Below are 27964 nucleotides of genomic sequence, written 5' to 3'. Positions count from 1 at the left end.
GAAAGACTGGTGGGCGGAGACTTCTCGTGTGAACATAGGTTTTCGTACCTGCCTGCTGAACTAGCCTGATATCTCTTTAATTTGTGAAGTGTATAATCCTACTGTCTATAGACAAGAACTCGTATGGTGCAAAGAGGGCTAGACGCTTAACGTGCTCAAAGGGTTTTGCTTTCCTCTCACCATGGAGAAACAGTTGCAATTGAATTTGCTATCCTCCAAACCTCCAATGGCAGATTTGCAGTCGGGATCTAAATTAAGAATGGGGTGAGTTTACACTTAAATCGTATTTGTGTGTTAAAATTACAACCTCAAAATATCAAATTGAGTTCATTGCTCTCAAGATGTTTCAGCTGATAGCTGTCACGATGTAAATTCGTTAATTGAAGAGTCAGAGATCTCTGTTACTGATGATGCTTGTGTGTGTGTTCAACTGTTTCTGTTGACATGCACGGAATGAAAACTGTCTCGTTTGCAGGGTTGCCAACTTTGGATCCCTGGTTGGAGTGAGATTATGATGATATGGGCTGAATCAATCACACACATTGCTAGTATTAGTAGGCCTAACATGTTAAATTTGAAACACCATACACGATCTTATCAAACCTTAATGAAAAGAATGACCATACACTATGGCACAGCAAAGCTTTTTCCTGTGTTGGGCAAGCAATTCAAAACATGTCGCTAGCTAAGCTGACAACTATTCAACATAAAAATTAGGTAAGCTAAGCTAAAAGCTACACTTCATAAAAAGTAGTAAATTACACAACAACCTACATTCCAAAGTAGCTTGCTTTTAATTCATATTTATACTATGCTACCTATACAAACCCATGTGTTCAATATGCAAAATCACAATTTATAGGGCCCAAGCACTGAAAGTGTGAAGTGTTCTTTTAATGATTATTATTATTCTTTTCAAGGTTTTGGGTGCTTTTGGATCACTTAACATGCTGAAAAACAATACAATTTTGCAAACACGTCAGTGTTGCCATGTTATGGATCAACTAGGGATCATGTTAACTGGAGATGTGCGCATACATGTGAATAATTTTACTTGCCTTTTCAGCATATTCGTTCAATGAGTAAAGAAACACATTTGCACATTAAAAACATTTTGTTACCATTATTAGCCCGCTTTGTATGATTGATGTCTGTTCCAATAAATTTGACACAATTTTAAGAGTGATTTTTTATTATTATTATTATTATTATTTTTTTTTTACGGTTTCACAGGGTAACATCTGGTTTCCTATGTTAACGTGGGACATTGGTTTGAATGGGAACTGGCAATTACACTTGTGAAACTCTAATTTACAACACTATAGTATCAGGCTGAAATGTGTCAATAATAAGCATATTTTCTTAAATTACTTCCATTTATTAAAATAGTTTTGTATGTTTAAGAAAATTATTTTTTGCAAATTATATATTCATAAAAAAATAAGCTGCTGACACCGTTCTACTCCGCTGTCACCAAGTCTGTCCTGTGTACATCTAAAACTGTCTGGTTTGGTTCCGCCACCAAATCAGACAGTAGGAAACTACAATGGACAGTCAGGACTGCTGAGTATTGGTGCCCCCCGGCCCACCCTCCAAGACCTGTACATCTCCAGATTGAGGAAACGTGCAGGTAGAATCACTCTGGACACTGCCCACTCCCTCTTTGTTAACCTCTGGTCAGCATTACAGAGCACTGAGCGCCAGGACATCAAGGCACAAGAACAGTTTTTAACTTCAGTCCTTGTTCTTCATGAACAATTAAACTGCCTCAGGACTCCTCCATAGTGCAATAATTTAAATACACATCTCATGTACATATGTAAATTCACATATTTAATTCAATAACTGTACATACACCTACCTTGCACCTACACTACCACTTGCTCATGTACAGTACATACATGTTAATTGTACTATTATTTGTAAGTCTATTTATACTCTTACCTTGTTTTATATTCTGTGTCTCACTGTAATGTTCTGTGTGCACTTATTTTTCCTATCACAAAACAAAAATTCCTTGTGTATGTGAGAACTTGACAAAGCTCATTCTGATTCTCTAAAACCATTTGGTATAGCGGTAGTGTGATTTTGTAACCATACGAATAGTCCCTGATTAAGTTCCCCAGTAAACATTTGTCAGTTTAATTAAATTGATATTATAATATCCTTTACTTTTCAAAGGTTCTGTGCATAACAATATCTTATATGTATGATCACCCATGACACTTGATCTTTCAGAAGTGCAATTTTGTTTTTGTGTGGAGACTGAATAGCATGTACTGTACATAGTGTACTGTACATAGGCCAAATTGACCAATTGTAAATTATACACTAAGAAAGCATGAGAAATTCTTCAGAAATAAGGATTTAATTTGTTTGGCAAAATATTTATACATTTTTATCTTAAATTGTTTGACAATTTAAAAAAATCCTGTTATAGACAGCATAGTTCATAATTTTCTTCTCATTAATTCAACCATTCTCAGAAAATTCAGTAGATTATACTGTGATTACTGGCTGTGAGATTAGGTTGAAATTTTAAAAGATTTGTTTAAAACAATATCTTAAATTGTGTCTGTTATACAAAATAGTTTTCAATAGACCTTTTAAAAGTACATCATAACCTGCAGCAAAGATACAATTGCACTCATTGAACCCTGGTCTAGTTGAGTGATATTTTAATGTGATGTACCGCTGAACTAATGATCTAGTTCTAACTAGCAGATCACTTTGTTCATTTTCAATGGTTGGAGAAAATTACTCACTATCATGGTTTATTAAGCCATTCATTATAAAGAAATAAAGCAATTGATATTATTGACACACATCAGCCTATGATGCTTTAGTGTTGTGAATATAAAAGAGTTCCACATGTGCTTCATTGCACTGACAAGTGTAATTGCCAGTTCCCATTCAAACCAATGTCCCATGTTAACATGGGTAACCAGATAATACCTTGTCAAACAATTGAAATTGCTCTTAAAATTTGTCAAATTCATTAGAGCAGACATCGATGAAATAACTTTGTAATAATGATGATACAATTTTTAATAATTTTTCAAAACATCTTTTCTTTACTCATTAACAATTCACATTGAACAAATCTGCTGAAAAGGCAAGTAAAATTATTCACATGTACGTGCACATCCCCAGTTAACTTGATCCATGACACTGGGAAAATAGCGTTTTTAAGCGTAATATGATGTAAGAAGAAAAAAATAAGCACAATACATGATACCAATTTTGTCAGATTTTAATGCTGATTTAAAATATGTTCTTTGATTTGTAATCTTGACCAACTGTTTTTGAGATTTCGGTGTTCCTCCATTACAGTAGATAGGAGGTGCACTGTCATGACTGGAAATAGCCTCCTGGGAATGTTCAAAAGATGGCCAAGAGTGGACTGACTTAATAGAAAGACTTTGGCAAAAGTTGTGTAGCTCTGTAGCACCCCCATTTACACCTACAGTCACTAAAATTGGTACATATATAGTTCTCATCAAGCCGGTGTCATTATAAATTGAGTCCGCCTGGTAAATAGAGTCCCCATATTACATCAGAGATTCCATTGGCTCAAAGAGCTAGTAATGAGTACTCTTCAGTGCCTGATAAAAATCGTGCAAATTCACTTTATCGTATATGCAGTTTTATGTACTATGTAAATACAACATTTAATGTCTTTTAAAACATATGTTACACGTAATAATATATATAACTGAATTTATAGATTGTAAAATTAAAGATGTCATTGTTTTTTTTTTTTTTTTCAGTTAACCTAGACTTCAATGACATGCTATCATGATAACGTGATAGGTTGTTGCTCAGGCATAACAAACGGTTACCCCCATGGGGACTCTATTTACCAGGTGGACTCAATTTGTCATGACACTGGACAACTTTCATAATTACAGTCATTAGCTCTGCTCAACAGAAAGTCAGCCATTTAAAAAAAAAAAATGTAATAGCTGCCTCTGAACTTTTAAATACTCCTCCTCCTAGGGAATTTATGTGACGGTCACCAAATTTATGCCAAGACATTGAAGATGCTAAATTGCAAACAGATTTTTGATTTAAAATAGTCCTCCTACATTTACCCAAATCTCTTCATCAAAAATGCTTGGAATAATGTCAAGATACAGCTGATGTAAATTGTGAAGGGTTACTTGATATCTTAAATCGTGTTGCCATGGCAACGTATAACATTTTATTATTCTTTTTATATTCATGTTTTTTTGAGGTAGTTGTCTTGCTTTACTTGACAAAATGCATGTCCATCATGCACTGTTTTCCGAAAGCCACCTGGTGGAAATGAACCCATGGTGCTTGGGTCTGTCATTGATGCTTGCAGCTATGTTTTACATTTTATTTTTCATATTTATACTACTACCTGTACAAACTCATACCCATTTGAACAATTTCCTTTCCGCGTTCATCTATATAACAACTCTATGTACGTATACTCTAGCTTTTTGAATTTCTGTAGGCCTATGTACTGGAAGCTTCTGTTCAGAGGCAAAATGTATTGTGCGTGAGCGCACATCTGGGCAGTAACACTCAATATCTGATGGTATCAGATGGTAATATAACAGTACCTTGATATATGGTTAGCATATTTATATATGGTCTACCCCAGGTCTGTAGGGACCCAGGATAGAATAGGAACCCAGCACACCTTTGCTGATCGTAAGAGGTGACAAATGGGGCGACTTCTTTGCCCTATGTTGCAACCTGCAACTGTGGAGAAGGAGGACCTAGCACTTGAGGAATGTGGGTTGCAGCGCCTCCCCCAGATCCAACACAGTGCTTTGGCTCTGACTTCACATAGATGGGAGGTTGGAAGGGCCTGGTCCAATCAAGTGGCTAGTCAAGACATGCCCTAAAGGGCGTTGGCTGAAGGTCAATCGAGAAATATGAATTTTGTTCCTTTTGCTCGAGTACATTACCACTGTATCCTTGGTACATATCTGGAGGATACCCACGGCTCTGTGCACCCCCTTGTTGGACTCCGAGGTGGGTGGGGAGTGGGAGTAATGAAACGAAATAACACAAACATGGCTAATCAAAAAAACCCATAACAACTAAAGTTGGAACAGAATATGGATGATGACTCTGATACTTGTTGCATGATCCCTCAAAAAAACATTTTTTAGAATCTGTTGTACCTGACATGCCTCTGACTAAGCTGTCCCCTTTTGCAATACAAAAAGGTATCTCTGGTATAGCAGGAACAGATAAAGATGTGAAAAAACTAAGGTCTGGACAAATACTGGTGGAATGTTCCAAAAAAAATTATTCAGATAATCTAATGCGTGATAATACGCAGGCCAATGTTCCTATAAAAGCCTTGTATCATCCATCTCGTAATAGCAGTAAAGGAGTTAATCATACCAGAGAGCTACAAGATATGGATGAGGCTGACAAAGCACGAAATTGACTCAATAAGGTGGAACAAATGTTAGAAGAATTACGATCAAAAAAGAAGACCAGATGATTAGAACAAGAACTTGCATAGTGACATTCAACAAACCACAACCACCAGAAAGGATCCAGTTAGGATATTTGAGTGTACCTGTCAACATCTTCATTCCAAACCTCCTAAGATGTTAGCTGTCAGCTGAAAACAACCAATCTTCAAGAGGGAAATGATACAAAGTAGTATAAGAACACAATTACCAGAAATTAATCAAGGAAAAAGATGTCAAAAGACTGAAATTTCAAAGGATATTGAAATGCAAGAGAACCATACATCTCATAGCCGTAGCTTATCTCCTAAATGCAGAAGTAAACCATGTAACGGGTTTGCCTGTTTGAGGATGAATAATTGCATTAGTCAGTGGAACTGCCTAGGGGTCAAAGTAAACTTTGCTGAACTGCACTGTTTATCTGATGATGTTAAACCCATTGCTTTTTGTCTTCAAGAGACTCACTTGGTACCAAGCAGCCCATTAATCTTAAAAAAATATACAATATTTAATGCATTTGGCCGAAATATGCAACACCCCTTGGTTGGATCGGCCATATAAGATGTGACATATTTCACAGCCATATACCAAATAGAAACAAACTTGCAAGCAGTAGCGGTGAGTTTAACGCTCCATAAAGCCATTTCCCTGTGGTCCATTTACATGCCTCCTGATGTTTCCATAGTATTACATGACTTGGGTATATTGGTACACCAGTTGCCATCCCCATACATCCTTATGGGAGATTTTAATAGTCATAGTCCCCTATGGGGAGGAAGCTACACAAATACATTTACATTTATTCATTTGGCAGACGCTTTTATCCAAAGCGACTTACAAAAGAGGAAAACATAAGCGAATCATCTTAAGGAGACAGTGGTACGAAAAGTGCCATGCTACAAAGTTTCACTATCATCAGAATAGTATACAAAACAGAAATAAGTGCAATAAGAATTGTATATATATATATATATATATATATATATATATATATATATATATATATATATATATATTAAAAAAAAATTCCCCTCTAGTGACCGTTTAAGTGCTTTTGGAAAAGATGTGTTTTTAGCCGTTTTTTTGAAGATAGAGAGTGAAACAGCTTCACGGATTGAGTTGGGAAGGTCATTCCACCAACGTGGTATGATGAAACTGAAAGTCCGGGAAAGTGTTTTGGTGCCTCTTTGTTTTGGTACGACAAGGCGCCATTCCTTAGCTGACCGCAGGCTTCTGGTGGGAACGTAGCTCTGCATAAATGTTTTTAGGTATGCTGGAGCAGACCCAGTGACTGTTTTGTATGCCAGCATCAAAAAATACAAAAGGCAAAATGATTGATGACCTTATCTCAAAAAATGATCTATGCATATTAAATGATGGTTTGTACACTTATCTGCATCCAGGACATGGAACCTATACTGCTGTTGACCTAACTATATGTGAGTCTGAACTATTGCTCGACTTCTTCTGGCTATTCTGGCTTGATCTGTGTTTGAGTGACAACTTTCCTCTGTTACTTCATCAGAAGCAGAAATTCAACAAAGACCTCCAAGATGGCATCTTAAAAGAGCCAACTGGTACTCCTTTCAGACACTTTAAAATCATAATAGAAATTTAATGGAAATAGCAGAAAATACCAGATTTTTGTTCCAAAAATATCAATAAAGCCATTCTGACAGACTAACCCATGGTTTGATGAAAATTGCAAAAAGGCTATTGAAGAATGAAAAAAAGGATGTTTAACAAACACCCAACAACCTCATTAAATTGAAAATGTGCAGGTCCAAAGCATGTAGAATCATTAATAATTTTAAAAAAGACAAAGCTGGAAAACATGTATCAAGTTTAACATCACATGTACCAACAAAGAGTCAAGGCACTTTATTAACTAAAAAACAAGAAGTTGCTAACACGCTTGCAGAGACATTTGAGAGCAACTCTTCACTAGAAAGCTGTCTCCCTGAGTTCCAAGAAATAAAGATACAACAGGACTTGACTTTTCTTCTGATAACACAGAGCCACACAACCAGCCCTTTATATTGGAAGAGCTTCTTAAAGCTTTAAAGAACACAAATGATACTGCTGTTGGACCAGATAGAGTTCATTACCAGTTCATAAAGCACTTGTCCCATAATGTATTATTAATTATTTTGGACAATTTTAAAACCTTTTGGAAATCAGGAGAAATGCCATCATATTGGAAGGAAGCAACTGTCATACCATACCTAAACAAAGATCATACAGACTCAAACAATTTCTGCCCTATAGCCCTCACCAGCTGCCTATGTAAAACCATGGAAAGAATGGTCAATGGTCAATCAGCTTGTGTGGATGCTAGAGAAAAAAACATAAGATCAGTGATTACCAGTGTGGTTTAAGACAAGGAAGAAGCAATTTAGACCATCTCATAAGAGTATGAGACATAAGAGTATGTCAACGATTTGTGCATCTGCTACAGGGGGAAAAATATGAATTCTATTGAAAGGAACAGCTGTGCATAAACAAAATATATGATTAGTCAGTTAGAAATTGATTTAAATTCTCTAAATCAAAAACTGTCTGTATGCATTTCTGCTTGCTGCGATCTCTACATCTGGACCCATAGAACCTATAAAAGTCACAAAAGCCGTTTTTAGGGCTAGCTTTGGACAATAAACTTTCTTTTATCCCACATATAAAACTGTTAAGAAACAAATGCCTTAAATTAACATCATAAAGGGACTGGATAAAACAAAATGTGGTGCAGATTGCACTACACTTCTATGTGTTTACAGAACACATTCTGTATGTGCTGGTGCGAGATACATAGTTTATGACTGCCAGGAAATCTTACATGCAAATGCTGGATACGGTACACCATATAGGATTACGACTTTCTTTAGGAGCATTCAGAAGCAAAGGAACCATCACTTGACAACAGGTGCTTGAAACTTGCTCTTTAGTATGCAGTTAAAATGAAAACAAACCAATGTAATACAGCTTTCTCTTAAGTGTTCAAACCTCAACATCCAGATTTGTATGAAGCCAGACCAAAGTATATTAATCCTTTTGGCATCCATATAAAACCCCACTTTGAGAACATGGACATTAATCAGGACATACTAACACAAACCCACCTATGCCCTATCATCATGATGTATTTGGCCCAGCAAAAGAAGACAATGATCCATCCAAATGAACACAAATAGGAATTTATAGAAATTATATATAATTTATTGCTTCATAAACCTGTGTACACAGATGGATCCAAAACAGAACGGTGTATCTGCAGCTGCAGTATTTGGACAAAAGAACTTTAGGATCCGTGTTCCAGGAGAGAGCTCAATTTTTACAGCTGAGGTCTGTGCTTTACTCTTGGCTTTAGAGCAGATAGAGAGAGCACAACATCTTGCCTCCAAGCACTTGAATCATTAAAAACTGTTCACCCCATAATTGTTAATATAGTAGCAAAACTGAATCTCTGAAAGGAAAAATATTTTAACATTGTTTGGTCATATGTGACTATTTGGTAATGAACAGGCGGATACTGCTGCAAAGAAAGCTCTCGCACTGAGATTTACAAACTGTCAAGTGTGTGTGTGTGTGTGTGTGTGTGTGTGTGTGTGTGTGTGTGTGTGTGTGTGTGTGTGTGTGTGTGAGAAGATCATTCACAAGTTTTCTTTTGAGTGTAGATATGACCAGACTGTTTACACAACAGGCCGTATTGGTCATTCTAGACTTACTCATATGTTTTTATTGAAAGGTGAAGTGCCACCAACATGTGATTTTTGTCAGACAACACTGTCCATAAAACACATTTTACTGGAGTGTCCTACTTAAAATGCCACTAGGCAACGTTTTTACTCAAGTTTTTTTAGTGGATGTTTTCAAGATCAAATATTAAATGAAAGGTCTTATATAATGTTCATTGTGTATACCGTTTTATATACTATATTGTGTATATTATCTTTTAAAACGACCTTGATCTTGCCTTGAAAATAGCCAGTGAAGCTGATATGACAATACAAATAAATAAATTCTATAGGTCTACTATTGTATTTTCATGGTGCCTTAAAGAGATCTCTCATCATTTACTTACCCTCATGCCATCCCAGATGTGTATGAATTTCTTTCTTCAGCAGAACACAAAACAAAGATTTTAAGAAGAATATCTCAGCTCTGTAGGTCTTTACAGTGCAAGTGAATGTAGGAAACAAAGTAATCCATTAGATTCCAGTGGTTAAATTAATGTCTTAAGAAGTGATATGATAGGTCTTGGTGAGAAACAGATCAAAATTTAAGTCCTTTTTTTCTATAAATCTCCAGTTTTACTTTCACTGTTAGAAGTCACACCACATGTGGCTATGAAATGTAAAATTTAAGATTTAAAGTAATAATAAAAAAGGACTTCAATTTGGTTTGTTTTGCACCCACACCTATCATTTTGCTTCTAAATATGTAGATTTAACTGCTGGAGTCATATAGATTATTTTTTTATGTGCTTTTTGGAGCTTTCTTCTAAAAATCTTTGTTTGTGTTCTGCTGAATAAAGAAAGTCATACACACCTGATATGTCATGAGGGTAAGTAAATAATGAGAGAATTCATTTTTTTTTTTGGTGAACTATACCTTTAAGATAATTAAAATAATACCATTTAGTGCTACCATATTTTGTTCTCTCCTCTCTATGCAGACCAGGAAGAAAACGTGATTTTACTCCTTTGCCCTGGAGTAAGTACTTTGAAACCATGGAGGATGTGGAGGTGGAAAACGACAACAGCAGAGACATATCCTTTGCTTGATTCTCATGCAGACTCTTTGAAAATAAATATATTTATTTTCTGTATATGTATATGATGTTATAGAGTGGTGAAGGTATTTGGACACTTTTGGAAACTCAAGCCACACTTAAGAATTGAAATGCATAGACAACAAAATATCAAACCAAGTTGCACTGATAGTTTATATTTATCTAATGCAAAGACATTTACACATTTTTAAGTGTGGATAAAGTGTCCAGATACCTTGTATCACAATACGATACAATCTTCTATAGATTCTCTTGGCCTTCGATCCAATATTTACCAATACTTCAAAGTCTGCTGCGATACGATATCGGTTTGATTCGATTCAGGGCCTTGCAATCGATATTCCGATATTATGTGTCTGTTTTACACAATAAATTACAATAATTTTGCCCTCAAGTGCAACCAAAATATAATCACAAAATGTTATTGAGGTCTCTGAAAAGTGCACATTTTGTATCCACATTGGGACATCCACAACGAAATAAGGTACTTCAGATGTTGAAAAAGATTATACAGATAAATAATAAATAGTCATACACAAGTTAACATTAATTGTTTGATTACAGCTTATTTTTCAGTTTAATCCAATTCAAAGTACTGACATACCCATGACTTGCTTCCAACTATCAGTGCCATCCTTGGTTTTCTTGGCTACAACTTCCACAGTTGCAATGAAAAATTCTGTTACAGTTCCCTGGGATTAATGTTATTAAGTGTGCAGATGTGTAAAGTCATAGTTATATCTGATGCTGGAGCTGAGCAGAGTTTCGTTTTCCCTCATTAGTGCTGTTCAGAATGTCTGCGTTGTCAAGACGTTTCACATGATGATTGAACTGCTCCCAAGGTACTTTAAAATGGCAAATTGTCATGTCAATTTAAAATGGGTCGCATGCGCAAAGATATCAATGGAAGCCTGAATTAATCACGCATGTGAGCCACTCTGCGTTTGTCAAGAGAGCTCACCTTTTAAGGAGCGTCCGGTTGACGTGCTCGCACTGATCCTGTCACTGGTCTGGAGCTCGCGTTTCACGGGAAGCCCGGTTGACTCTTGCGCATGGATAGCAGAGCGCAATTTAGCTTCACAGACTCTGCGCACATCATTGTCCCTAATGAAAAGGGTATTTATTGCTCATAAAGTGAAATTAATGTAATAAGACTGGCCCATCACCTGACGGAAATGCGTACGGACGTGGCTGACGTGAGAGTATTAAAATAAAGGTGCATCTTAAAATCATTTCTATATCGATATTTACGTGTTGTATCGATAGCAGGATTGTTGGTTGATGGATCATTAAACCCCTACTTTTAGGGCCATTGCACAATGCTTCTGATTTTCCATTGATGGTAAATCAACTAAACAGTTTAAGTCTTTCCTTTACTCCTCTGTACACATTCAGAATTTACAGCAGTGGCTCTCAAGGTCCTGTCCTGTTACTGCTTCATGGGGGAGGTCACTCTGCTCTTTCTTGGGCAGTTTTTACTGTGAGTTTCATACATCTACTGCTTCTCTTCACAAGTTTGGACTTTAATATTTCTCTGTGAAAGTTAGAATCTCTGCAAAGATCAAATGATTATGAGGAATCATTCCAGTTATGAATCGAGGCTGCAGTGCAGCCTGCTTTAATGATTGGCCATACAGTGGGGTCCAAACAACTGAAACCACTGGTGAAAATTTTCTAATGCAGAATTATATTATCAGCAGAAAAGATAAGTGGAATAATAAAAAAATTTTTTACATTAATTCCTTGGTGTTTATGTAGCAACATGGACTTCACAATTTGTGCAAAATTATCCACGTTATCCGCAGTGTTGGGTTAATTACTAGGGCTGTCGATTATTTAAAATATAAAAAATAATGCATACGAAAATGTATGCAACTGATTATGTCCCCACTAATGAGGAAGATTCCTGAGCAATACAAGTTTTAAGTACAACCTGTTTTCTCCAGGGGACTGTAAGCGAAACTTCAGCTGTATAAAAAATGCACTGCTTACACAGACAACAAATCAACAGTTCAGCAGACAGCACAACACAAGCTTGGTATTCCAAACTGCTTTTTTGCACTCTTGAAGGGCACTTTGTGAAGGGGACGCCACTCAAAATGTCGTTCCTAACAAAAGAAAGTAACAGCTTTCAGAAGACTTTTAGTGAAGGCTACATTTAAACTGTAATGCCATGCACCATTCATAGTGCCCACATCAAGAGCTCTGTCTTTCATAGTGAGTAGGGCATAGGGATGATAATGTTCAATTGGCATTCGCCTTAGGTTGCGTTCTTGCCTTCAAAACAGCATGATGGAGCACAAATTCAAATTTAGGGATCTCAAAACTTGTTTTTCAAAGTATTAAACTATGTATCTGTCTGACGCAGGTGTACATTGACGAGTCCTTAGACAAGTCCTCATAGTAAATCTCGGATTGATTTACAAATTCAATTTCAAAATGGATTGCTTTGAACTGTAAGCCAGATTGTAGAACTGATTGGCTTATGATCAATAATGTGAAAAATAAACATTACATTAGATTATAAAGCCACTTTTTGTATTGTCTTATCAATGATTTACTCTACCACAATAATGTAATGTATTTTAATTATCTGAATATTTTTTTATTATATATTATTTAATTATAGTTATTTCATCCTTATTGTTAATTGAGGAGCTTTCTCAGTAAATATATATATATATATATATATATATATATATATATATATATATATATATATATATATATATATATACATACACTCACCTAAAGGATTATTAGGAACACCTGTTCAATTTCTCATTAATGCAATTATCTAATCAACCAATCACATGGCAGTTGCTTCAATGCATTTAGGGGTGTGGTCCTGGTCAAGACAATCTCCTGAACTCCAAACTGAATGTCAGAATGGGAAAGAAAGGTGATTTAAGCAATTTTGAGCGTGGCATGGTTGTTGGTGCCAGACGGGCCGGTCTGAGTATTTCACAATCTGCTCAGTTACTGGGATTTTCACGCACAACCATTTCTAGGGTTTACAAAGAATGGTGTGAAAAGGGAAAAACATCCAGTATGTGGCAGTCCTGTGGGCGAAAATGCCTTGTTGATGCTAGAGGTCAGAGGAGAATGGGCCGACTGATTCAAGCTGATAGAAGAGCAACTTTGCCTGAAATAACCACTCGTTACAACCGAGGTATGCAGCAAAGCATTTGTGAAGCCACAACACGCACAACCTTGAGGCGGATGGGCTACAACAGCAGAAGACCCCACCGGGTGCCACTCATCTCCACTACAAAAATAGGAAAAAGAGGCTACAATTTGCAAGAGCTCACCAAAATTGGACAGTTGAAGACTGGAAAAATGTTGCCTGGTCTGATGAGTCTCGATTTCTGTTGAGACATTCAGATGGTAGAGTCAGAATTTGGTGTAAACAGAATAAGAACATGGATCCATCATGCCTTGTTACCACTGTGCAGGCTGGTGCTGATGGTGTAATGGTGTGGGGGATGTTTTCTTGGCACACTTTAGGCACCTTAGTGCCAATTGGGCATCGTTTAAATGCCACGGCCTACCTGAGCATTGTTTCTGACCATGTCCATCCCTTTATGGCCACCATAAACCCATCCTCTGATGGCTACTTCCAGCAGGATAATGCACCATGTCACAAAGCTCGAACAATTTCAAATTGGTTTCTTGAACATGACAATGAGTTCACTGTACTAAAATGGCCCCCACAGTCACCAGATCTCAACCCAATAGAGCATCTTTGGGATGTGGTGGAACGGGAGCTTCATGCCCTGGATGTGCATCCCACAAATCTCCATCAACTGCAAGATGCTATCCTATCAATATGGGCCAACATTTCTAAAGAATGCTTTCAGCACCTTGTTGAATCAATGCCACGTAGAATTAAGGCAGTTCTGAAGGCGAAAGGGGGTCAAACACAGTATTAGTATGGTGTTCCTAATAATCCTTTAGGTGAGTGTATATATATGCAATTAATCACCACACCATGTAATTAATTCAAATAAATATTTAATCGATTGATAGTCCTATTAATTACTCAAAGTAATCCACTAGATATGACAAATTCTAAAATTATAATAAAATTACAGATTTCTTCATTGAAAAAGTAATTACATTACTAATTATAAGTTACCTTGTAAAACTTTTTGCAGAAAAAATAATAATTTTTTGCTCAAACTCAAAATAATGTCTACATTTCCTCCTCGTTCATTGTGGCATCCTATGCTTCGTTTCTCCCTGCCGAAACATACTTCACTCAAGTACGCAAACGTAGACCTGAGCAAATGGCCAACGGGTGGTCCCATTGTACATACATTACATGCGTACTTGCGTTGCTCTAGCGATTACAAACCTCAGACCACAAGAGGGCAATAGATTTTTTTTAGACGTGAACACGAAAGCGGTGCTGCCTCTGAAATCAGGAAAATGCTACCTTCGGAGGCTGTATACGGAGACAGGATGAAAATAAGATAGTTTTCAAACTTTTCGGAGGCCAGTTCCTAAGTAATTCCATTCATTTCAAAACAGCTGTCAGTTAAGCCATTAACTGATTAGGCAGCAAGTTAAGTGAGAATCACCCTGGCACCAATTGACACCAAAATATGTGGTGTTTTTTGATCACACTTAATTTAAGGTGTGTGTGATTTATTAATATCAGACAGGCCCTGCCTCCATCCTCAGGGCACCAGCTAAGGAGTTTCAACTTGACAGTAAAAGAATAATCCAAATGACCATTTAATAAATTAGAAATGTGTAAATTGAAGGGAGTTGGCCATCTGATTAATCTGAAGGATTTCAAGAGTCTTGACCTAACCCTTTGTAGCTCTTCTGTATCATCAACACAAGAAACACAAATTAGTTTTATTTTTAAAAAGATAAACAAGAATTACTAACAAAACTACAAATTAGTACTAATATGCTAAAAGATAACAAATGAATAGGTAAATAGAAGTTCATAGGATGGAAAAATGCAAGTGGTTGAATTGGAAGTAGCAATGGCAAAATATCACTATTATCTTATTGAAATATAAATAGCTGTTTCTCTCTTAATTAATAAGGTGAAAACCTTATTTCTATTTAAAAAAATAACGCTTGTTTGCAAGACATTTGTAACACAGGTTATGTAATAAACTGATATTATACACTAAAGTCTCTGGAAAGAGGTTTAGTAGTGATATTTACGTTCACCTTGATCGATTGAAGAGTTCAGTGACTGCGACATCTTCCACTGGGGCTCAGGGCCACATTACAGTGAGGAAGGAGCTGGACTACATTTCAACAGCCTTTAGACATGAAGCTGAGGAATGCTGATCTCCTGGATGCACGGAGAGGGTTCTTGCAATTTGGAACACACAGATATACAGCCATTATGTCTGTGCAAGATTCATCCTCTGGAATACGCAGATACACGTAACTTGAAGAGAGGGTTTGCTCATCAGAGCTAAACCTTGTCACTGTAGATATCTCCCTGTTATAGGGATTCTGAACTTGCCGTTGATATAGTCTCTTGTAATGAGACTTGGTCGATCTTCATCTGTCTCTCGGATGGAGACTAAGAATGTTGGATGATCTGTTTTCCTCTCTCTCATAGAATGAGACTTGGCATGTTGGATGGTTTGTATTCCATTACATCTCCTACCACTCAGGCCAGAGTTTCAGAATGTTCATTATTGTTCTGCACCCCAATGCTCAAAGTAATTAATTGTATTGAGTAATAAGTCATTCAAATTTGTTCAAATAAATTAATCTTGATGAGTATTTAGAAATTTCTCTTACTTTTGAGTTCACAAAACTGAAACCTTTTAAAGAACTTGATCTGTTTTATTGTTTTGAGTTAATAAACGAAAAAAAAAAGTTGTTTGGTAAACTCAAATTGGGCAAGGGATTTCTTGTTCCCAGCATGCTTTGTGTGGAACTCGATAGGGAAAGTAAATGTTAAAATGAATTGTTATTTTATGTGTTTTTGCAACATGAATGCAAAGGGGAAAACTTGTTAGTGTTTAATGTTTTGTTATGTTGCCATTTAGAGTAGTTTCTGTTATGTTGGGGGTTTTGGGGTTTACCATTATGGTGAGGAGTGGAGCTTGGGTTTAGGTTGAGGAACGATACCAAGTAGGAAACTTACTTACTGCTTTATCAATTATTAAGCAAGTCAATGTGGTGGTTTACTAAACATTTTAAGTTAAGTGCCATCAAAATGTATGAGTTAGCTTAAGAGCAATGAACATGCAAAAGCAGTACAAAATCATAACCTTACAGTTCCACTTACTTAAATGTTACATTTATTAACTTAAAAAAAATTATATAACTGATTACCTCAAATTGTTTTACTTTTGCTAACTTATTTGGGTGTTGTTGCCTCTCTCGTAGAGTGAGACCAGAATGGAGAAGTGTTATTATTCTGTTATAGCTCCCAAACTCAAACAGCCGGGATCTCAGAACGTTGATTATCATTTTGATATTGCCTCTTTCTCTCGTAAAATGGTAACAGAACAATGGTGTGGCTGTTGTAAGGATGCTTTATACCTTCCTGATGAGAAGGAGATTTCAGTTTGGCTTCTTCCTGGCTTCAGTGCTACGATTGGCTGCTGAAATCGGAGGGGGGCCCACATTGTGTGGCTCAGCCTCCATTCTCTGTGTGGAACATTTGCATATTTTAAAGTATATAGTTAAACAATGTCTTTACAGATTCATCTATGCATTGTTCCTGTTCCAAACCTCTTCAAAAATACTCTTGGCATTTTTCTGAAGATATAAAGACAAAACATGATGTTGAAAGATTAAACATTACGCATCCATTAATTTATACAACCATAGTTTAGTTTGTGTGAACTATTGTGCTAATTGAACCGCTGCAATTTACATAAACCGTTCTGTGAACAAGCATGGAGTAATGTTTTGCAGTTGGTGTCAATGTTAGGAATAGAAGTTTGTGTCTAAAGTTTGTCTTTGTGGCTTCTTTATTTCAGCTATTTCACATGGTAAGTTAATGGTCCAGTCCTTACTTTCTGAAATATCTGGTAGTTGTCCAAGCAGCTTATCTGATGGCTGTGCTTGGCTTTTGTTTGTGATGGTCCTGCCACGATCCAATCAAAATGGAACCACTCTTGTTTGCCTTGACAGTTATAGATGGGCTGTGCCATAAACTGGTTTCTGGAATGTCATCTGCTCTGATTGTTCACCACACAAGCCAGCTACCTATGTTTTCGGATGCAGCCCTGATGTGGTAGATGAGACAATAGTTGAGGACACTGAGAAAAAGGGCTGTTAGTTTGAATGGACTGGGGACAAAAAAAGTTGTATGTATTTTCCGAAAAGATTCAACTCAATTTTCTGCCCAAGTCTGCCATGACAGTTGTTGATTGAAAGAAGAAAATCCACTCTAGCACCCCTTGCGGCAAGGCTTACAATGCAGTGCATACTAACATTGTGTTATGAATTGAGTACTGACACGTTTCACAACGCAGCAATGCGTGAAATCGAGCTTGCTTAGCAAGTCGAGTCTGCGTTCATGTACTTGCGTAGAGTATGTTTGGGCCTTTACAATGATTAGTTGGGGAGTGCACTCCCGTCAGCTGTTAAACAGTTGTGCATATTAACAAAAGTTTTGTTTTTAGAAAAATGTGTAAGCCGTGTATTTAAAAGTAATTCAATTAAGTCAGTAAGAATTTAAATACTTTTTTAGATTAAAAGGTAATTAGATTACTGTAACTAATTACTTTGTAATCATATTACACCCAACACTGGCGATCTGGTATGATTTGAGAACGTTACAAACATCATCTTGCATTCTTCAATGAAGGCAAGAAATATGTCTTCATACAAAAGTTGCCAATTTGCTTACATTTGATTTGTGGACCTGAAAATAGTAGAACATTTTAAATATTTCTTCTACATTTTACATTGTTCCAGATTAAATGTTATTTTTGTTTTTTTCATCCACTGTACAGTATATAGTTGTGAGAACTTTAAATATATAATGAGTTTATACATACAGGAAAGGGATGGATGTTGAAAGAGACCTGGATCTTATTAACACCAGCACCATCTTTTATATTTGAAGGAAATGACAGTTTTGAGGTTGAGGCTCAGGGTTACTGACCAGAAGGTCGGGGGTTTAAGCCCCAGCACCACCAAGATGCCACTGTTGGGCCCTTGAGCAAGGCCCTTAACCCTATCGGCTCCAGGGGCGCCGTATCATGGCTGACCCTGCACTCTGACCCCAGCTTAGCTGGGATATGTGAAAACTAATACATTTCACTGTATATATATATATATATATATATATATATATATATATATATATATATATATATATATATATATATGCAACTAATACATTTCACTTTATATGACTGCCCATGCCACTGCGTGCCATCGGAGAGATGTAAATCACTCTCAGCCTCGTTGTCATTACCATTCAAAATCAAAGATGGCGCTACTGTGAAAACGGTCTGGCTTTATGTTCAGTACACTGATTGTTTCATGATTTTGACAGTTGTTTGTATTCTCAGTCTGTTATATGCAGCAGGATTAACTGCAGGGTTGTAGCTATGGACCTTCGAGGACATGGTATGTGTATTCAAGTCCTTATACTTAAGAGAACTTCTTTGTGTCAGAAACTGATAAGAAAACGTGAACATGCATTTTTTTCTCCTTCCTTTTTAAATGATCACTAAAAAAGACATGTTGCATTTTCATATAAAATTCAGGTGATACTACAGTCAAGAACCCAGACGATCTCTCTGCTGAGACAATGGCTAAGTAAGTACATATTCTTCAGAGGGTCTCTAAAAATATGGTATTTGCATAATCTAATTCCGATATTTTACATGCTCTCCAGGGATATTGGAAAAGTGGTGGAGGCCCTTTACAGTGAAAACCCACCTCCTATCATGATTATTGGTCACAGTATGGGTGGAGCAATAGCAGTTCACACTGCTGCAGCCAATCACGTGCCATCACTGCTTGGTCTTTGTGTAATTGATGTAGTGGAAGGTAAGTGCCACATGCTCATAACAAGCAAAACACATTTAATAAGTGAAAAGATGAAATGTTAACTAGTTAATACATGACAAAAAAGACTTTCTTGACAACATTTTTATAAATTAGTTACACCACAGTGTGTTTTGTTACTAATTTCCCTGCAATCTGATAAATGTGGTATTTCTCATTCTTCAGGTACAGCCATGGATGCCTTGAACAGCATGCAGAACTTTCTGAGGAGTCGACCAAAAACATTTAAATCTGTGGAGAATGCCATAGAATGGAGGTATTCGGTTATCAGAATATTGTTGAAAGTAATGATTATTACCAGCAAGTTTATTTGGATATTTAGAAAAATATATATTGACATCTCTGGCTGATAAATGAGACCTTATTCAAAATAAAGTTTAGAACTTTACAACACACACAGGGATTCAGTTTTAGTGATTCATTTATGGGAAAAGGAGCTATTAACGCTATTTGTTGTAAAATAAATAAATATAAAAAGCCCAGTTGGAACTTGTGACAGAAATCATGTATTTTTCAGCATATGTAAGCCACATTTTAATTACAACAGAATCAAGTCAAGACTTGACTATAACCAAAATGCAGAATGATACGTTTTTGTTTGCAAGATTTTCATGTGTAGATGAAAACGGGGCTGATGCCTTGATGCGAATCATGAATGTGGCTTTGCTATTGCTGTAACAATACGTAGATAGCCACAGTCTACCAACAGATTAGTATTGTGGTGGGTGAGAGTTTAAGAGATTTAATGCCAATTGCAATGAATATGCAACCTATGTGTGGTCTAGTTTTCAAGTAGTCAAACTCCCACTTAGACTTTTTAGACTATGTTACTTGACTTGGTGCTATTTTAGTGCATTTTTATCTTTATATTGTGGAAGTCTTTGTTTGGAAAATGTTTATAAAGCATTATTTTGTTACATATTGTTTTGTTTTCTTTCCTAATAAGGAAATAAATTCATTTAGACAGGAAGAATATATTTTTTTAATTCGAAGTCAAATTTCAGCACTTTTGAAATTTGAGATCAATTGCGATTTAACTATAAAAAATGAATGTAATAGACTCAGTTCTAAATTCATTATGTAAAATAAATCTTATATTGTTAATTATTATATAGTAAAGTTTATTGTGGACTAGCAAAGGATTTCAAACTAGTAAACTTGCAGTATAATGGGCTTCGGATCTATGCCCTTATCACGCATTGATAATCGGAAGATTTCCAGATGATTATCGATATATATCAGGATTTTTTCAGTTATAAATGGGGCTACAAGTTGCACAATTGTCTTTTCAAAAATATTTCTCAACACAACTTTAGTAAAGTGTGAGCTCCAGCGTAAATTAAAGGGGTTGCACACCGGATATGTCTGGCAGACAACATGGCGGGTTCTAAAATTCAGAATAACTATTAGGGTACATATTCAAATACAAGGTACATACACAGCGCGGGCTTGCCGTATCTGGAGACTGCTCAAAAATCTGCACGGAACGTAACTCGCATAGTTTTAACTAGCAAATCATTATCAAAGGTCCAAGATTATTTACTCAAGCCATCAGTTGATGATATATTGTGCATATCCATCTTTCATATGCCTACACAATGTATTTTCAGTTAAATGCATGTCTTTTTGTGGTTTGACAGCAAGACTACACACAGAGAAATTGCTAAATAATTTCAAATCATTCATTTTGCGCATACATTATAGTGTACGTTAACCTGAAAACTCAAAACGCCACTTTGTTCATTCTTGAAGTACAAAATCCTTCGTAATTTTGTGTGTATGCATCCTGTGCATGGAGCTCTAAAATACCCGTCCATTGTTGTGATACCTGTGCCTTGCGTCCTGCTTCAGTAAATGTTATAGCACCCCCTTGTGGTCTCCCAACGTTATTATGCCACAAAAGCCCAACTGAGTGAATAGGAAAGCACGCAATTTAGGCTTCTAATTTAAATGTCGGCTAATATATCGATGCCTCAAACATAGCAATAAAATAACGTGCCGATCAGTAATCAATGTATCGATATGTTATGAAATGCTTACAGTGTAGTCATGGTTCCTACTGTTGTAGACCCAACTGATAACTTGTTTCTTACCAGTGTAAAAAGTGGACAGATCAGGAATGTTGAATCTGCACGGGTGTCCATGGTTGGACAGGTGAAAAAGTAAGTCTTACACAGTAATGGTTCCCTTTACTAGCCCTAGAATTTATGCTGTTTGGAGAAGTATTTAGCTGTTGCATACCATTGATCAAAGGTCTTTGAAATTTTAGATGTGATGAGCCCTTAAGTAGTCCAGGCTTTTCCAAGGGCATCAGTGAAGGAATTATTGAAGAAGAAGAAGAGGAGGATGAAGAAGGTGAATCCAACCACAAGAGGAAGAAAGAAGATGATCAAGAGGTAATCAAAAATATTCTCCTTAAATTTGAATAATAAGCAAATAACACATCACAGACAATACAGTGGCTCTCTGGGAAAACTTGATTCTGATTGGCCAAGCGTGATATTCTGTTGTCAAATATTTTTGTTTAATTACTGTTTAATGACTGATCACTCTGTGTGATTTAATGGCTGGCTGATTATACATGATCCCTTATTTGTTGTACATCTACTCAGAATACATTTTCACAGTGGCTTTCCTAACAATTAAGCTTGACCGAAACACACATATTTTACATAATTTTTTAATTTGTACCTACAGATAAAGAAAGAAAGTCTGTACACCTGGCGTATTGAACTCTCAAAGACAGAGAAGTATTGGGAAGGCTGGTTTAAGGGACTGTCTGCTCTCTTTCTCACCTGCCATGTGCCAAAACTCCTCCTGCTAGCTGGTAAGAGGCCTGGCTTTTATTTAAAGTATGCCATTTCTTCCACTAGTGGTTCCAAACAGAGTTGTGGTCTCTCTTTATATTAGGTGTCTTTAACTACTATGTATTAACATTGAAATACATACAATAAAATGTATTTATTGTGTAACTGCATGTTTTTTTTTAAATTTCTCACAAGATTCAAATTTTTTTCTACTGAGGTTAGGATGCAGGTAGGTTTAGGGTGGGGTTAGGTTTAGGGTACGGGGTAATGTTAATGGTGTATTAAACGCATGTACATTAAATGTGAGTACAATGTAACAACACATACAGTGCATCCGGAAAGTATTCACAGCGCTTCAATTTTTTCCACATTTTGTTATGTTACAGCCTTATTTCAAAATTGATTAAATTCCTTATTTTCCTAAAAATTCTACAAACAATACCCCATAATGACAACATGAAAGAAGTTTGTTTGAAATCTTTGCAAATTTATTAAAACTAAAAAAAAACTAAAAAATCACATGTACATAAGTATAATTATTCACAGCCTTTGCCATGACACTCAAAATTGAGCTCAGTTGCATCCTGTTTCCACTGATCATCCTTGAGATGTTTCTACAACTTGATTGGAGTCCACCTGTGGTAAATTCAGTTCATTGGACATGATTTGGAAAGGCACACACCTGTCTATATAAGGTCCACAAACCAAGCCATGAAGTCCAAGGAATTGTCTGTAGACCTCCGAGACAGGATTGTATCAATGTACAGATCTGGGGAACGGTACAGAAAAATGTCTGTAGCATTGAAGGTCCCAATGAGCACAGTGGCCTCCATCATCTGTAAATGGAACCACCAGGACTCTTCCTAGAGCTGGTCGCCCAGCCAAACTGAGAGATTGGGGGAGAAGGGCCTTAATCAGGGAGGTGACCAAGAACCCGATGGTCACTCTGACAGAGCTCCAGTGTTTCTCTTTGGAGAGAGGAGAACCTTCCAGAAGAACAACCATCTCTCCAACCAGGCCTGTATGGAAGAGTGGCCAGACTGAATCCACTCCTCAGTAAAGGGCACATGACAGCCTGTCTGGAGTTTGCCAAAGGGCACTTGAAGGACTCTCAGACCATGAGAAACAAAAGATTGAACTCTTTGGCCTGAATGGCAAGCGTCATGTGTGGAGGAAACCAGGCACTGCTCATCACCTGGCCAATACCATCCCTACAGTGAAGCATGGTGGTGGCAACATCATGCTGTGGGGATGTTTTTCAATGGCAAGAACTGGGAGACTAGTCAGGATCGAGGGAAAGATGAATGCAGCAATGTACAGAGACATCCTTGATGAAAACCTGCTCCAGAGCGCTCTGAACCTCAGACTGGGGAGAAGGTTCGTCTTCCAACAGGACAACGACCCTAAGCACACAGCCAAGATAACAAAGGAGTGGCTACTGGAAAACTCTGTGAATGTCCTTGAGTGGCCCAGCCTGAGCCCAGACTTGAACCTGATTGAACATCTCTGGAGAGATCTGAAAATGGCTGTGCACCGACACTCCCCATCCAACCTGATGGAGCTTGAGAGATCCTGCCAAGAAGAATGGGAGAAACTGCCCAAAAATAGGTGTGCCAAGCTTGTAGCATCATACACAAAAAGACTTGAGGCTGTAATTGGTGCCAAAGGTGTTTCAACAAAGTATTTCGCAAAGGCTGTGAATAATTACGTACATGTGATTTAATGTTTTTATTATTATTTTTATTTATTATTTATTAAAAAAAAATAAATGTTTAATACGTTTTCAAAGATTTCAAACAAACTTCTTTCACATTGTCATTATGGGGTATTGTTTGTAGAATTTTGAGGAAAATAATGAAATTAATACATTTTGGAATAAGGCTGTAACATAACAAAATGTGGAAAAATTTAAGCTCTGTGAATTCTTTCCAATGTACATAATAAGTACATTGTATCAAGGGCTTAATTAAGTACATGGTAGTTAAAGGCACCTAATATAAAGTGGGTCCAGAATTGCAATCTGTATGTTTGACATTTGACAACCTGTTTGTGTCATTTATTTTTGCAATTCTTTTTGGTGACACTGGTGGCACAGAAAATGCATGCGTCACAATTAAGTCCTCATCAGCAGTTCAAAGACCTTTTATTTATTTTTTTTTGTCTCCCATAGGCGTTGACAGGCTTGATAAAGATCTTACCATTGGGCAAATGCAGGGTGAGGCCTTGGTTTTTACTTACTCCTCAGGCTAGCATTCGTAGTACAGCATAAGTCACATTTCTATGGCCAGATGTTACTAATTTCTTTGGTCTCTGTTACAGGAAAGTTCCAGATGCAGGTTCTCCCTGAATGTGGCCATGCTGTTCATGAAGATGTCCCTGAAAAAGTATGTTTATTTTACCGTACAAATCCTGACCTATTACTTTCTACTTTTTTCTTGAAACCAAGCACAATTGCAGCTAAACCTGACAGAGAGTGATCACCATTTAATTTTGGTTTATGGAAAAGAGCATCTTTTGACATTTTGATAATATCTCAGTTTTCCTCAGGAAAGAAGTCATACAACTTTTTGAGCATCAAAGGTGATAACAGAATTTTCGGGCAAAATTATCTGACCAAATTTAGACTGCGAATTTCTGCCACAGCTTTTTAGACAAACACTTTTACTACAACAGTTTTGCAGCTTAATTATAAAAGATACAAATTAATTTGGAAGTTGCATTCAAATTCCACTTGGCTCAAAAATGTGAACAGACGTGAGTAACAATGTAGAGCTTTCATTAACATTTCTGCTAAAGTGTTCTCTAGTCTTTCTGCTTGATTGGCTTCCTCAGAAAATGTTTATCTTTATGCAGGTAGCTGATGCTCTAGCAACCTTCATGGTCCGTCACAAGTTCACTGAATTCAAAGAGGGTTTCCCCTGGTAAAAAATTATGATTAAATCATATTAGAAATAATTAAATGTTTGTTTGTTTTTTGTTAATCTGGTCCTTTGTCTCATTCTCTGCTGTTTGCTTCTATAGACAACGTATATCTCGACTCGTAGTTTTCATCCAGCGACATGCCATCCCGCTCTGCCCTCTTGCTCTCCACCAGGGTTTACAATACAATCAAAACCATGACAACGCCTCTTCTGCAAAGTATTACTTAGGACTTTGTTCTTACATTTATATCAGTTTTGTATGACTTTATTTATGTTTGCTGTAGTCATGTTTTTCTTTTCAATTTTGGCTTAATCAAATAAAAATGATTTTGAATTATGTATATTTTACATTTTAATTTTCTCCTGAAATAATTTCTTATGCATTTCCTTTGATGCCTTGCTTGTTGTTGTAATTAGGATGATTGCATCATGTTGTGTTCAAAGTGTTTGCTATTGCTGATTTCCAGGTCAGTAATAAAAGAAAGGGTTTCAGCAGTCTGTGCTTGTTCATTCTGTATGTGACATGAAATTATATTCCTCTGTCTTTATTTCTGATTTACAAGTAGCACTGTTTATTGTGTTAAGTTTTAGACAGGAATATATATATATATATACATATACATATATATATATATACATATACATATACATATACATATACATATATATATATATATATATATATACATACACACACATTTGAAGTCAGAAGTTTACATACACTTTATTCAAATACATTTAAACTCAGTGTTTCACATGTCCTGACATTTAATAATAGAAAACATTGCATGTCTTTGGTCAGTTAGGATCACTACTTCAAGAATGTGAAATGCCAGGATAATAGTAGAAAGAATAATTTATTACAGTTTTAATTTATTTCATCACATATCCAGTGGGTCAGAAGTTTACATACACTTTGTTAGTATTTGGTTGCATTGCCTTTAAATTGTTTAACTTTGGTCAAATGTTTTGGGTAGCAATTAATCAAGCTTGAAATCATGATCGAACGAGACATCTGTCAAGATGTACAGAGAAAAGGTTGCTCTGTTCTCACCCAAAACCAACTGGATGGCTTCAGAAGACATGTATTAAACCACTGGAGTCTGATGGATTATGTTATGACTTTATCTCCTTGGAGCTTTTGTGAATTCTGGTCACCATTCACTTGCACTGAAAGCAGAGACTATTTAGGTTTGAGTGAAAGGACCTACAGAGATATTCTTCTAAAAATATTTGCTTGTGTTCTGCAGAAGAAAGACAGTCAAACAAATCTGTGATGGCATGAGGGTGAGTCAATTATGAGAGTGCTTATTTTTTGGCGAACCAACCCTATAATAGGCCAAAATATATTATGACACTGTCCCCAGTTTTGCGTCGTATGCAGCCTCAGCCATGTGTTGGGCACTCCTGATGTAGAGTTCGGCTCGAACAGTAGGTGGGGATGCTTGACAGCTGCGATTAGTGGTTGGTGGAACTTTATTCTGCTGTGCAGGGTTGCACCAGCTGTGCGTACATTCTCAAGAAAGTTGGGACATAAAGTTCACACTAAGGGTTTAGTAACTACTAGTTAGTTTGTAACTAAGTCAGTGCTTAATCTGGTTGCACCACCTGTTCTTAAGGCAAGAGTTAACTAGTAGGTCGTAAACTCTCCGTAATGTAATGCGTAGTCGCATAAAATGACGTTGACCTGTACTGATCCAACGAACAGCTTCAATTTGATTATTTATCCTTCTAGTGAGTTTCTAAATATTAGATTTAATATTGAAACTGCTCTTTGTAGATTTTGTAACTCCTTTACAGAGAATACTGAGCACATTGTTTTCACTTAAAAATTATCGCATGCTTTTTGGGATAGAGTGCAGAGCTGGTTAAGAGAAAAAGTTCTTAAATATGGGAATTATGAAGAAGGCAACGTAGGTTTCTTAATTAACAATATTTTGTTGTTTTGGCCAAACATTCTATACAAAAATGTAGATTTTTAAATCCCCCACCCACCCTGTTTGTAGTTTTAAGAATGATCTGGTTCAATATATAAAAACTCTTTAGATTTTGATTGATACACTTGACGAATATAATTTGTTATAATTTTTCTTTAGTACACTGTTGACTTCTTTACATGAGGTTGTAATTATTCTTTTTTTTTTTATATGTCTCCTTATACTATATTATTCTTTATGTGTGTCAGCCCATGTTAAAATTAAGTTGATTGTAATTTGAATGCCATTATGTTGTAATATTTTTGGTGTTTGCATAATAAAAAATAAATACAAAATAATAAAAGCTTCAATTTGATCTAGTTACGGCTGATGTTCAAACCTTGTTTACTCACACAACTTTCAATTGTAATCAATTATATCCCCATTTAAATACGAAAAGTAGAGCTAATAAATAGTATATTTGCCATGTATAAATAACAATATATAGGAACTGGTATCTAAAATAATTAAGGGGTGACACAAAAATACTAATACAACAGCCTGGAAAAATAGAATAGGTTGAGGAGTAATTGAATACATGCAACGGGATTACGTATTTAAAAGAAAAAAAAATAAGTAACTGTATTCCACTACAGTTACCATTTAAATAATTGGTAATTAGAATACAGTTACATTCAAAATGTATTTTGATCGATGAAGAGATTACTTTGCATTTTATTGTCATTTGTTTCATTTAATATTTAGTCCTTTCAGATGGAAAACATTCATACATATAAATGATGCAATCCATAGTGCATTTGAACAGCGGTGAAACACATTCTTATGGTGTGTACGAGCAGACAGAGAAGTAAGATTGAATAAAGTTTGGAGCTGCAGAAATAGAAATAAACCTTGTGTAAATTGTCAGCTTTACGCTAAGCTAAAATGCTATTTCTAGCCATTTTACATACACGTTACCAGACACGATCATGTTTTTTTTATAAAGAAAATTCACGTTGGATCATAATTTCTTTATTTCTAGTAAGAC

General features: G+C 36.2%; 1 protein-coding gene across 1 annotated transcript; it reads left to right on the top strand.

The window, feature by feature from the left end:
- The first annotated feature begins 16 nt into the window (after nucleotides 1-16).
- Nucleotides 17-25514, top strand: ppme1 (protein phosphatase methylesterase 1). Its single transcript, XM_052104318.1, has 14 exons — nucleotides 17-264; nucleotides 10135-10229; nucleotides 11640-11731; nucleotides 18771-18828; nucleotides 18969-19020; nucleotides 19100-19254; nucleotides 19438-19528; nucleotides 21369-21434; nucleotides 21542-21668; nucleotides 21970-22099; nucleotides 24250-24294; nucleotides 24399-24463; nucleotides 24933-25000; nucleotides 25101-25514. Coding segments are annotated over exons 1-14 (1128 nt in total). The 5' UTR covers nucleotides 17-181; the 3' UTR covers nucleotides 25102-25514.
- The last annotated feature ends 2450 nt before the right edge of the window (nucleotides 25515-27964 follow it).

The sequence above is a fragment of the Xyrauchen texanus genome, chromosome 34, assembly GCF_025860055.1.
Source record: "Xyrauchen texanus isolate HMW12.3.18 chromosome 34, RBS_HiC_50CHRs, whole genome shotgun sequence".
NCBI classification, from domain to species: domain Eukaryota; kingdom Metazoa; phylum Chordata; class Actinopteri; order Cypriniformes; family Catostomidae; genus Xyrauchen; species Xyrauchen texanus.
Note: the sequence above shows the minus strand (reverse complement) of the source record. Positions and strands in the feature narration are given on the sequence as shown.